The sequence below is a fragment of the Bubalus bubalis genome, chromosome 2, assembly GCF_019923935.1.
Source record: "Bubalus bubalis isolate 160015118507 breed Murrah chromosome 2, NDDB_SH_1, whole genome shotgun sequence".
Lineage (NCBI taxonomy): Eukaryota > Metazoa > Chordata > Mammalia > Artiodactyla > Bovidae > Bubalus > Bubalus bubalis.
In genome coordinates, this window is record NC_059158.1 from 342,794 (window position 1) to 354,984 (window position 12,191).

A 12,191-nucleotide genomic window follows, 5' to 3' on the forward strand; every position below is an offset into this window, starting at 1 on the left:
AAATTATTATTCTGTTGTGAACTTTACTGCATTCACAATAAAACTTTGGGAGCTCGTAACTGATAACTGGACGATTATATACAGTAAGAAAATAATGAAGGCAGTGAAGCCAAGATTGGGGCAGCAGATAAAAATCAGCAGCAGCTCACCAGCCACACTTGAGGTCTTCATTCTGTCAGGCAACTGAGAAGAAAAGGACAGGCCGGCTCCCGGAGCTGAGGCAGGACGCCCTGGAGCAGCCCCATCGTGCACAGCAGCCCCAGGCCCGTCTGGACTGAAGGCCGTCCCTCCCCCTCGCAGGGACAGTGTGTCCTGCTCTCGGGGACGGACACCCCCAGCACGGACAGCAAGCACAGAGGCCTCAGCTGGGCTGGCAGGGCAGTGACATGTCCCTCGGCCTAAGACAGGGTGACAGGCACAGGCCTGGAGGGCTCCACATGCAGGCAGCCAGAGGCGGACACTGCATGGCTCCGGCTCCTGGATGCAGGCGGCCTGGGGCCGGGGGGGTGGATGGGCAGCCTCAGGACAGAGCTAACGCCACTGCACGGCAGCCGGGTAGGGAAAACAACACTGCCACTGGAGAAAATCTCACGCCCTCTCACCACAGACCACGTGCGGCACTGCACATGGCGGCAGTAGCGGGGGGTGACACGTGGCATCACACACGGTCATCCTGCCATCACGTTGCGCGCTGTGAACTTACACAATATCCGTGTCAACTGCTTCTCAACAGAGCAGGAGGAAAAGATGGGGAGACAGGTCACTGCAGCACTGCCCCCGGATCTTAGGCCCTCAGTGATGGGAAAGACTGAGCCTGCACCAGGAACTGTCACCCACAGAAAACGCCATGTGACTCTGAGGTGCCTGGCCACCTCAAGACTATCAAAGCAGACTTGAGCTCTCTGTGGCCCTGCTCAGGGCACTGGCACCGGGCACAGAGCGCAGCCCAGGCGATGGCGACTCGCGTCTCTGCCTGGGGAGCTAGGGCTCCCCCGACCCATCACGCTATTCACCCCCAGAACAGGAAAGCTAACCAAAGTTATGGTAAACTTTTCGACATACAGTTAAACTCATAGCAAAACTCCGACACAAAGAGACTGAGAAACCTGCCATGTGTCTTGTTTCTCCTAACAAACTCCAGAAATGGACAGACAGGCAGACTTCACAGGGTGACACCAGCTGACAAGGTGGCTCTCCGAGTCACCCAGCGCTTGTCTCCAGCCCGCCTGAGGCTGAGCCCCCACCAGCCTCAAGCCCCCACTCACGCATCTCCCTCGCTCCTCTTCTGTCTCTACCCAGCTTCCTTCCAGTCCATTCTCAACAAATGGCAGAATGTTTAAGTTCACCGTGTGACTGCTTTATTTAAAATCCTTCCGGGGCTCACCAGTAGCCTCAGAATAGACATACTCCACGACATTGCATGGAAAGCTCCTCACAAGCAGACCCCTCGACCTGCAACCTTATCCCTCATTTCCTGCTTACTGAACCGCAGTGGCTCCCCTGACCAGGGATGCACGTGGGCCCACAGAGGGCAGGGCAGCGCAGGGCCGCGAGCAGGACTGCATCAGGGATCGGGCAGCTGAGCCAAGCAAACAATCCTAACAACCAATTGGAAGATGACGCTTATTCTGTGACTTCTAAAAATTTTTGTTGATATGTTAAAAACTTGCTGTTGGTTAGAAACGAAAAAAAAAAAGAAAAAACAGTAAAACTAATTTTTATTTCGTACACTATTAATATGAAATATTAGAAACACTGAAAATTCAAGTGCTTAATTTCTTTGTAAACAACATTATCAAGACAGCCTGCCTTCTCTTCTTGTCATAAAATCGGCAGCATGTTATCAGGCATCCTTTCTGCGCTCCGACAATCACCTTGTGTCCACACCTGTCCACCGTGTCCCAAGCATCCCAGGTGAGTCCCTCATCATACCTTCCTGGTTTCCGTGGGGATGTGCACCCTCACCGAGCTCCTTGGGGCTCCCACATGGTGACAGGGCCCCACTGGTGCCTGTCTACACCCCAGCTGATGGGCTCTGAACCCCGCTTCCCCTGTGCTGGTTCACAGTCATCTCTGCGGACCACGTCCTCCTGCGAGTGTCTCTCTGGGAGACGCAGAGGCCACACACAGGCACGCTCTGCGTCTGAGCATGACTCTACCACGAGGGCGGCTGGGCGCCCGTGACTGGTGAGCGATGGGTGGGTGGACAGCCAGAAACCAAGTGAGCACTGACGCAATGTGGTGAGAACGCTGGGCACTGGCAGCCATGCGCTCCAACCCAGCAGAGCCTGTCTGCAGTTTATAGCACAGACTTGGAGCCAGATCTCCAGGCCCAAATGCCACTCACTACGGAAGTGACTCAGGGAACGCATGTCGTCTTTCTGAGCCTCAGCTTTTTCATCAATAAATTGGAGATAACAGAACAAGCGTCTCAGAGTAACCGCAGGGCTGAGCACCTGTAGGGTGCGGAAGCAGCGCCTGGCCGGGCTGGTCACAGCAGCGCCTGGCCGGGCTGGTCACGGCTGCGACCACGACGCCTGGGCCACACCATCCCTCCCTGCAACCGGCGCTATTCTAACCCGCAGCATCGGGCACATGGGGCTACTTCAGATGAAATTAAAATTAAAACTACATTCCTCAGTGACACTAGCCATGATTTAAGTGCTCGACAGCTACACCCCCACTGCCACAGAAGCTGACGGCTTACACTCCTGGAACAGACAACAGACACAGAGCGGGGTGCGGATTCCACAGAAATCAACAGGCATCACTGCATCACTGCTTTGAAATTAAGAAGGAATTATTAAATACCAAAGCAAATATGAGAAATGTATCAGTGAGAACCTGTTTTCAAGCATTTCAATGAAAGATTTCAAAACTGGTAAATTCTGAACAAAATGGACTAAATTTCTTATGGCCAATGTCACCCTTCAGAAACTTAAAGTGAAAAGGATTTCCCAAATCTTAAGAAGTTTCATTTAAAATAACTCAGGAAAAGCACATGTAAGTTAGCATGTGATCACGCCCCAGACTGTGCCCACACTCCTGTATAATCTCTGCACAGCTCCTCAAGAGCAGTGATCAGGTCCCACTTTGTGGGCAGGGACCTGCTTGAGGGCGGCAGTCACATGCCCCCAGCTCTGCACTGGACGCTGGACCCAGCATGACACTGGACACCATCAACCGTACCAAAGTTGGCCAAGCTCACCTGAACTACAAACTTATCCTACGATAGCAAACATCAACATAAAGCTGACAGAAAAATATTTCTAGGAAAAAGGGACTGTTACAAAGGAATATATTCTGCAAAAAATGTTTATCCCAGAAAGTCCTGAATCTCAAAGGACTTCTCAAAGAAGTGACATTCATGTTAAGCCAGTTTACTCAAAAAAGAGCAAGCTTTCAGCAGAAATTTAAAAGGACACATTTCTACAAAAAGTTTGTGCTTATAAAGGAATAAAAGTAAAACAATTTCCCTTACAAATTTTACTACCACAAGTCTCAAGGGAGAATTATCTAAACCACTGAAAAGAAAAAAGTTACACACTACACTGGGCCTCACCATGAAACGGATCTTCATTTTTTCCAATGTTAACAAATATCCATTTTCTTCTACTGATACATTGAGATACTTACCAAGCCAGCTTGTTCTCACAAATCACCTTTTCAAAGTTACTATCATTTTTTTTTAAACAGATATCATGGTTGATGGCAATTTCCCCAGGGAAAATAGCATCCCCAAGTAGAAAACAGCCTTCCAACCCTTTAAAATGTCTGACTTTATTAATACAGAAACAGCTTTAGTAAATGCTTATTTGGGCTGAATTCAGACTATATTCATTTGAACAAAGCTGGTGACTGGATACTCAGACAAGCAAAAGAAATGAGGTAAAATCTCACGGCAAAATGATAGTAATACAAAAAAACAGAGAGAAAAATATTTAAAGTGTTGTAAAACTCATAAATTTTGAGATGAAATCGAAGTACTCAAATTCTACTACCAAGGAAAGCCTATATCAAATTAAAACTTCTTTCTAGAAAAGACTTATTATCAGAGATCCCAAGGTTTATGAACAGATTATTACAAAAAAGCCCAGAAACTTCTGCTGATGGGACTAAATTAAGATAGAAGTGCAAAACTGACTTGTTATCACAGTCCTACATTATAGAATCACTGAAGGGCCGACGCTGGGGGTCTTCAATATTTTAGTTATTCTCGACTCTACTTCCTGGTGAAGTTGTATGCTCTACATGCTTACACTGGACGACTAGGAAAGTCCCCTGGACATCACTGCTCCTTGTCAAGTGTTTCACTATATTCGTGAAGACGACAGTTTACTTTCAAGCCACTAATATTGTAACAGGGACTGATTTATCTGCTGAGTTTCTTCTAAATCTATAGGGTAAGTAGCTGGAAGTTCATATGTCAGCAAAAAGAAGGGGAGGTGGGAAGAGCCTTGAATTCCATGCATCCATTTCTCTTGGCCTACAATTCTTACAATATGTCTCAGAGTTAGAAACACTCCAGAATGCAGCTGTCTTAAATTTGTTTTGGAAAAAGGCATGGCATAAACAAATAGACAGCTCAGTATCTGACTTCCAGCATATGATGTTATCACTGTGTTACCACTGGCAGATGCTTAAAGACGCTCTTCTATGTTCTTGGTCAATGATGATCCTGGCTACAGCCACAGCAATTTTTTACCTTTGATGATGTCATTTACGCACTGGCCTCCTTTATGGTAGCAAATTTTACTTTTTAAGAAGCATACTGGCTTGCTCTCAAATGATGATTTCTCATAAATAAAATGCAAACAGAAAGAGAACATTCATTTTCAATATTTTTATTCTCTATGCTCATTAAATCACTGCTATTTAGAAATAAATACCAAAATACAACTTAACTGCCTTGTTCTGTGAAACCAGGTCCAAGAACTCTATCAAAGCTTGTTATAAAGTCCATAAATAAGCTTGGGTAGTAGGACAAAACTTACTGTTCAGAACATTCTCCAGTTTCTGCGTCATGGATCCTTCTACTTTTTCCGTTCCGTCCGCTTCTAGTTTTTGATGGATAGCTAGAAAAAAAACACCAAATTAAAATGTAGGCTATTTTAATGGGTGGGAAAATATTACATCAAAAAAGACATTTTTAAACAGCTCTGGTTCTATTTTCACTGCTAGAAAGAAGCACAAACACACAAAAACTCTGCAAAGTAACCAGCAGACACCAGTCTAAGTCACGGTGAAAGTGAAAGTGAAGTCGCTCAGTCGTGTCCGACTCTTTGCGACCCCGTGGACTGTCGCCCACCAGGCTCCTCCATCCATGGGATTCTCTAGGCAAGAATACTGGAGTGGGTTGCCATTTCCTTCTCCAGGGGATATTCCCGACCAAGGGATCGAACCCAGGTCTCCCGCATTGCAGGCAGCCGCTTTAACCTCTGAGCCACCAGGGAAGTCACGGTACTTTAATGCTATTAAAATAGTACATAATACATGTACTTAGTCATCTGATCATGAAGGCTAAGTAGTAAAGATGACTGAATTAAAAAAAGAAAAATAAGGCTTAAATTACTAATACGTTTGGTATTTGGCCACAGGAAAGTCATTCTTATTTCTCAGTTTCACCATCTACAAAACAGAAATGCTACTATTTGATATATATCAACCTCAAAATATTTCATTTCAGCCGTGGGACATAACATGGCAAAATACATATTATTCATGTTCTACTCGTCTATATTTCCCTGGAGGTTCTCAAGAAATATCTAGCAACATCTACCAACACGTCAATTTGTGGATGGGCAAATTACATTAGAGTTTTTTTTGCTAGTATTTATATATGTCTGAATGATTCTGATAAAGTATCAGGAAATCATTAATTTATATGTAAAAACTTTTACCTACTGATGAGAGGAAGTTTTAAAAGCAAATCAGGTTTCCTCAAGTGAATCATTAAGAAAATTTTCAAAGTAAATCTCCAAAATACAATTTGAAATTCAAAACTGTGACACAGTTAAAGTAATAAAAAATAGCAAGATAAACATTACTGAGACATGACCTTAAGCAGAGCACCATAATAAGTTTCTAACACATGATGTGCATCCAATAAGAAGCCAGTGATGAGGTTCTAACATTATTTCTATTTCACAGATGGGGAAACCATGGTTCAGTGAAATTAAATAAGTTGACCAGGTCATATAGCCAAACCCAAAATTTGAGCCAAGGCAGTGCGATCCCAGGACAAAAGCTTCACCCCATCCAACCCACACCGCATGGGCAGGTGACCCAAACCCCTCAGCCTGCTTTCACGTCCATAAATTGGGAACACAGAACTACATGCATGGGAAAAGTGTTCAGTCACAAAGAGGAGATTCTCTCCACCTAACAGCTGTGCACATAGCCCCAGGATCACAGCCTGCTAGCCCTCTGCAAGCTCAGGACTGGAGTCAACAGGGAAGCCCCAGCAGACACCCGAGGGTTACCTACCTGAAAGGGCGTCCTGTGCCTCAAAGAAAGTACTGAGCCCCCCTTTCACGTACGCCAGGCTGCCCTCGCTCTTCTTGTTAGCCTGTCTCTTCAGGTGGGTGATCGCCATTTTGAGCTGTTCAAAACTGAAGTGAAACGAAGAAGCCACGAGAAGACAATGTGTTAGTTGTAAAATACTGAAGCTACACTGGAAAGACAGACTAATACAGTATGTAATCAGATGAGACCACGCTTTCAAATTCTTACCCAGATCTAACCCTTTACACATTACAAACACCAAAGTCACAGCAGCCGTACAACAGCTTTGTATAGCCCTCATGCGTCGGACCCCTGAGAAGCAACTATACACGTAGATAGGCTTACACTTGACCCAAATCAACACAGTATTTGCCAGGTAAGGAGTTCTGAAGAGCATCTCCCAGATGCAGAGGCCTGGACCACACAGGGGTGGGTGGCAGGACCCCCCCGGAAGTCCACTCTGTGCACGTCACAGCCAGGCCCCACCATTAACGGTGATTTCACAGGAATTATGGGGGTCAGCTCAAAATTCACATAAGTGAACAGACCATACTACTTCATTTTTAACTCAAGCAGAGAAAAATTGGCTGGTCTCTGTATTTCACAAGTTTTATTTCCACTAAAGCTAAGAAAATCTGGCTATAAATTGTTGACTATATTCTTGAGTGCCAAGATGGTACTACACAGAGACTAGAGATCAATCCTGACTTAGGGTAACAGAAAAACACATCTATAACGTGAAATCAGAACCATCTTCCCCAAAGAAAGACTTTAGACATTTGCTCTAAAAATTTACCAGGCCAAATTTACTCTAAATATATACCAACTTTTCTTGTTTTCTATGATGGTTTTGATGCCAATACATGAAGGAAGAATTTCTTCTAAGGTGTATTTTAACAAGTTGGGGTGTTTCAAGGATACAAATTTTAAGCAATAAGCCATTTAGTCAAACATTTCTACTATAGCAGAGTGTTCTGGCTAGCCCTGCATGCGAGCCACAGGCCTACTGTCGCCCAGGGGGCAGGCAGACTCTCAAGCAGCAGGAACAGAGGGGCACTGTAACTGGGTGTGTGGCCCGTGTGTACTTGTTGCTGATTTTAAGTCAAGTCTTTGAAAAATGTTAAACAACTCATCTTCCTTTGCTCTCTGGTCAGGAAGGAGGTGTCTTCCTTGTTTTAGATCAGTACTTGAGAACTCTGTTACCTGAGCAGGGAGGGGGTCACACACAGACACAGGACAAGCTAAGACTCAAGTTTTACCAGGTGGCACAAACAACGAAACATACAGAAACATCAGGGTAGAAGGAAATAGGGCTCCTGGAATTAATGATCCCATTTTATAAATAAGGACCAGATACTCTGATGTGTTCACAAGCACCCAGGGTCAAGAGGGCTGCTAACCCCACGCCTCCACGCCTGATGCGCTGCACCCCGAGAAGCCACACGGCACTGCCCGCGCCCTCACCTCGTGTTGGAGTGGTTCTCAATTAGGTACCAGGCAGCGGAAAAGTTCTCACTTGTAAAGTCAGCACTCATTCCAGGGAACAGCATTTCTAAGTCCTTCTGGGGAAATTTACCTCTGAGGGAGGAAAAAGGCTTAAGATGTGTTTAGAGTGCTATTTACAAAGATGTAACCAACAGTGATAAACATGGACACAAATCATTACAATGATACATGAGACATTACAGAGTCTAAGTCTGTACATATGAAAAAGATACTTCCTCCTACACCATATAAACTTTAACTGTATATATAAACTTTGTATATATAAGATAGAAAATTAGTTATAATGCAGAAATTATATCAATGCCGCCAAGTCGCTTCAGTCGTGTCCGACTCTGTGCGACCCCATGGACTGCAGCCTACCAGGCTTCTCTGTCCATGGGATTCTCCAGGCAAGAACACTGGAGTGGGTTGCCATTAAGAATATAAAACTTAGAGAGGCTGAGTTGATACTTCATGAAATCTGTCCAAATATGAAATCATTTTCTATCCAACAGACAAAATCTAGGTACACTGACACTAAAAACAGTAAAATCAACCCGTTAAAATACTGTTAAAGACCTGTGTGGGAGCTAGCTTAAGACCCACTGCTGCTGACCACAGTCGCTGATCCAGGCAGATCTATACAGCACTCACGCTTCTATGCACACGTCTGGATCAAGTTCAAGGAAAGCTGATGCTGATGGACAGTCCCTTATCTGCAGCCCCTCTGCAGCTAGGAGGAAATGCGTGCCACCACGGGCAGAGGATGGCAGAGCCAGGCTCCTCGCGGCTCAGTGACACTTCTGGGTGCTGACTCAACCAATCGTGGAACCCACCATCTCCGGACTTCGTATATTATGAGAAATAAATACCTTCCTTGCTTACACCACAATGAATTTTTGTTTTCTATTACTTACAGCTGAAGGCACCCTGAATCTACCCCAAAATAAGATCTGTTACACAAACACCTAGAAAGCTGACAATGAGTGACACCACTGGAAGCAGTGATGCCCTGTGGGGAGCACACCCACAGAGGCAGAGGCAGCTCAGGGCAGTATGTACAGGTTTACAGAGTTTCTAAATAACCTTGAGGAAATTATTTTACCTCCCTAAGGCTCCATTTTTGGAGAAGAAAATGGCAACCCCCTCCGGTGTTCTTGCCTGGAGAATCCCAGGGACGGGGGAGCCTGGTGGGCTGCCGTCTATGGGGTCGCACAGAGTCGGACACGACTGAAGTGACTTAGCAGCAGCAGCAGTAGCAAGGCTCCATTTATTCATGAGGATAATGAGAGCATAATATCTTCCTCTTAAGAAAATGCTGAGGATTAAAGTAGATAATGCATGTGGAAGGCTTAACAGTTTTTGACACTTAATAAATGCTCAAAAATGTTACTTTGTTACCTTTATTCTTTATACTTGGTTCTCTATATTTAATAGATTCTTTCATTAAGAACCATTTTATCTGATTCTCCTAACAACATGATGAGTTATATAATCCCATTTTACAGTCAAAGAAACAGCCCCAGTACTTCTATTGTCAAATAAAGAACCGGAGAATCTTATGAAAAATGTCTATATACACAGCTGTAAGTCTAGAAAAACAGAAAGTGAGGGAGAGATTCAGAATGCGGAGAACTGCTAATGGTCTTGGTCACAGCATGAGGAAGAGCAGAAGCACTGTGTCAAAGGAGCATCAAGTCTGGAGACTTAACCCTCTGTCCAGAGTAACTGGGTCTTAAGGTCTGACCATCTAAGTGAAGTCATAGATTAACAGCAAGGCATATTCTAAGTGACTAAATCCACACTTCGAACTCACTAACCAGACAGTGCGAGCAACACAGAGTCTAATGTGTAACACATGAAGTGATTTCACTAAGGAACCAACAGTTTCAGTAGCTGACAACCTCCGTGCCCCCACGGTGCACGCTCCCCATTAGATGGCAGCGTGAACTCATATTACACCTTCCGAAGGGTTTAGCCATGAGGACCCAGATACAGTGGTCAGGTGCAGAACTATAGGAATGTCCTCAACTCAGCAGCATTCGCTTTCAAAGAGGAAACTGACCTGATGACCTCCAGTCAGCAGAACAACAAAAGTCCTCCTGAGACAAGTTCCCTGCCCCTGCAGAGTGCTGCACGGTTGAGCCCAGCCCATGGGCTCCAGCTCCCGACCACAGGCAGAAAGGCAGGAGGGAGTGGGGGAGCGCACGGTCCGCACAGCTCCCACTCCGCGCTCTGTGCACAGCCGCTCTGTGTGTTAAGCGTCATCAGCCTGTTCGGGGCTGTGTGCTTTTCCCTTTTTTGGTCTCACACAGTTTCTGGACGCAGGCACTGTACCACAGTCCACAAGTTTGTTCTTAAAAAACTTCTAAAAGGTAATCTTTTCCAAGGCGCTTTCCTTCCACACTCATACTAAGAACTACTTTGTCACCTTTCCTTGTTTTCTAACTGGAACAGGAAAACTGGCCACCTTTTCTCGCTACTGGAAGGCAGCCTGATGAGGAACACACCAGACTGCGCGGCTTATAAAAAAGCCTCTGTGGACACAACCCAGAAGCCAGTGGGGCATCAACGCACTGCTCGAGACACCTCTTCCCAGGTAGTAACTCCTAACAAACGGTGGATCATACAATAACGGGGTGTGGTGTCGGGGGGAGAAGCTCCATTATAATGCCCTTACTCCCATATATGTCAGTCTGTCTAGTCACTCAGTCATGTCCAACTCTTCATGACCCCATGGACTGCAGCACACCAGGCCTCCCTGTCCATACCAACTCTCAGAGTTTACCCAGACTCATTTCCATCGAGTTGGTGATGCCATCCAACCATCTCATCCTCTGTTGTCCCCTTCTCTTCCTGCCCTCAATCTTTCCCAGCATCAGGGTCTTTTCCAATGAATCAGCTCTCCACATCAGGTGGCCAAAGTACTGGAGTTTCAGCTTCAGCATCAGTCCTTCCAATGAATATTCAGGACTCATTTCCTTTAGGATGGACTGGCCGGATCTTCTTGCAGTCCAAGGGACTCTCGAGAGTCATCACAGTTCAAAAGCATCAATTCTTCAGTGCTCAGCTTTCTTTATAGTCCAATTCTCACACCATATATGACCACTGGAAAAACCATAGCTTTCACTAGACGGACCTTTGTTGGCAAAATAATGTCTTTGCTTTTAAATATGCTGTCTAGGTTGGTTATAGCTTTTCTTCCAAGGAGTAAGCATCTTTTAATTTCATGGCTACAGTCACCATCTTCAGTGATTTTGGAACCCAGAAAAATAAAGTCAGCCACTGTTTCCATTGTTTCCCCATCTATTTGCCTGAAGTGATGGGACTGGATGCCATGATCTTCGTTTTCTGAATGTTGAGCTTTAAGCCAACTTTTTCACTCTCCTCTTTGACTTCCATCAAGAGGCTCTTTACTTCTTCTTCGCTTTCTGCCATAAGGGTGCTGTCATCTGCATATCTGAGGTTATTGGTATTTCTCCCAGCAATCTTGATTCCAGCTTGTGCTTCATCCATATATGTACCATCTCCAAAAGTTTCACTTACAAATACTCTCCTACTAGGTAGAGAGGACTTTTAAAAAATAAAACCTAGGGAAGGCTTTTACTTATTAATATGAACCTGTTTTTATCTTCTTTTTCAGTTTAAATAGTTTGTCTCCATCATAATTTAAGCAGTGCAAAAAATGCCCATTTGTGACAATCAGTATAATAAATTAGAAATACAGACTTTTTATGAGCAAATCTTAGTCTCAGTTCAAAGTGAAGTTATTTTTTTCCAAGTAATTAGTAACCTTTTTATAAGTTTCAAGGCACTGCATGTGCAAAACATCAGTTAAAAGCCTAGGACCATGAAGGCCTTTAGCAGCCGAAGGAGGCCCATAAACGCCAACTGCTAGGCCTGTGGGCAGCAAGACAGCCGCACCCTGACGCGCACACCGGGAGAAGCGCCCCCTGCTGCCTCTCACTGGCGGCTCACACTCAGAGGCACTGCCGGGCACGCCGGGCTCCGTCCTGCGCATGTGACTGTGGGACAAGAAACTCCATAAACATTCACACTGTCACAGACAGGAGCCGACTCCTCTCCCGCAGGCAACCTCAGCACTGCAGTTTGGGAATAAATCAGGACCACAGCACTTTACAACAAGCAGTTGTAATTCTTCAAACCTTCTCAATTAATAAATTTCAACAAGTAAATAAGTA

At 45.1% G+C, this 12,191-nt stretch overlaps 1 protein-coding gene across 11 annotated transcripts in view; it reads right to left on the minus strand.

Annotated features, from left to right (window-relative positions):
• The window catches only part of EXOC2 (exocyst complex component 2), a 127,337-nt gene that overhangs the window by 80,046 nt on the left and 35,100 nt on the right, over positions 1 to 12,191 (minus strand). For all 11 annotated transcript variants that reach the window (XM_025264723.3, XM_025264719.3, XM_006077084.4 and 8 more), the window contains 3 exons: positions 7,969 to 8,082; positions 6,487 to 6,611; positions 4,995 to 5,075 (listed from right to left, as the gene is read on the minus strand). In XM_025264723.3, coding sequence (XP_025120508.1) covers positions 4,995 to 5,075; positions 6,487 to 6,611; positions 7,969 to 8,082 — 320 coding nt within the window. The remainder of the gene's footprint in view (positions 1 to 4,994; positions 5,076 to 6,486; positions 6,612 to 7,968; positions 8,083 to 12,191) is intronic.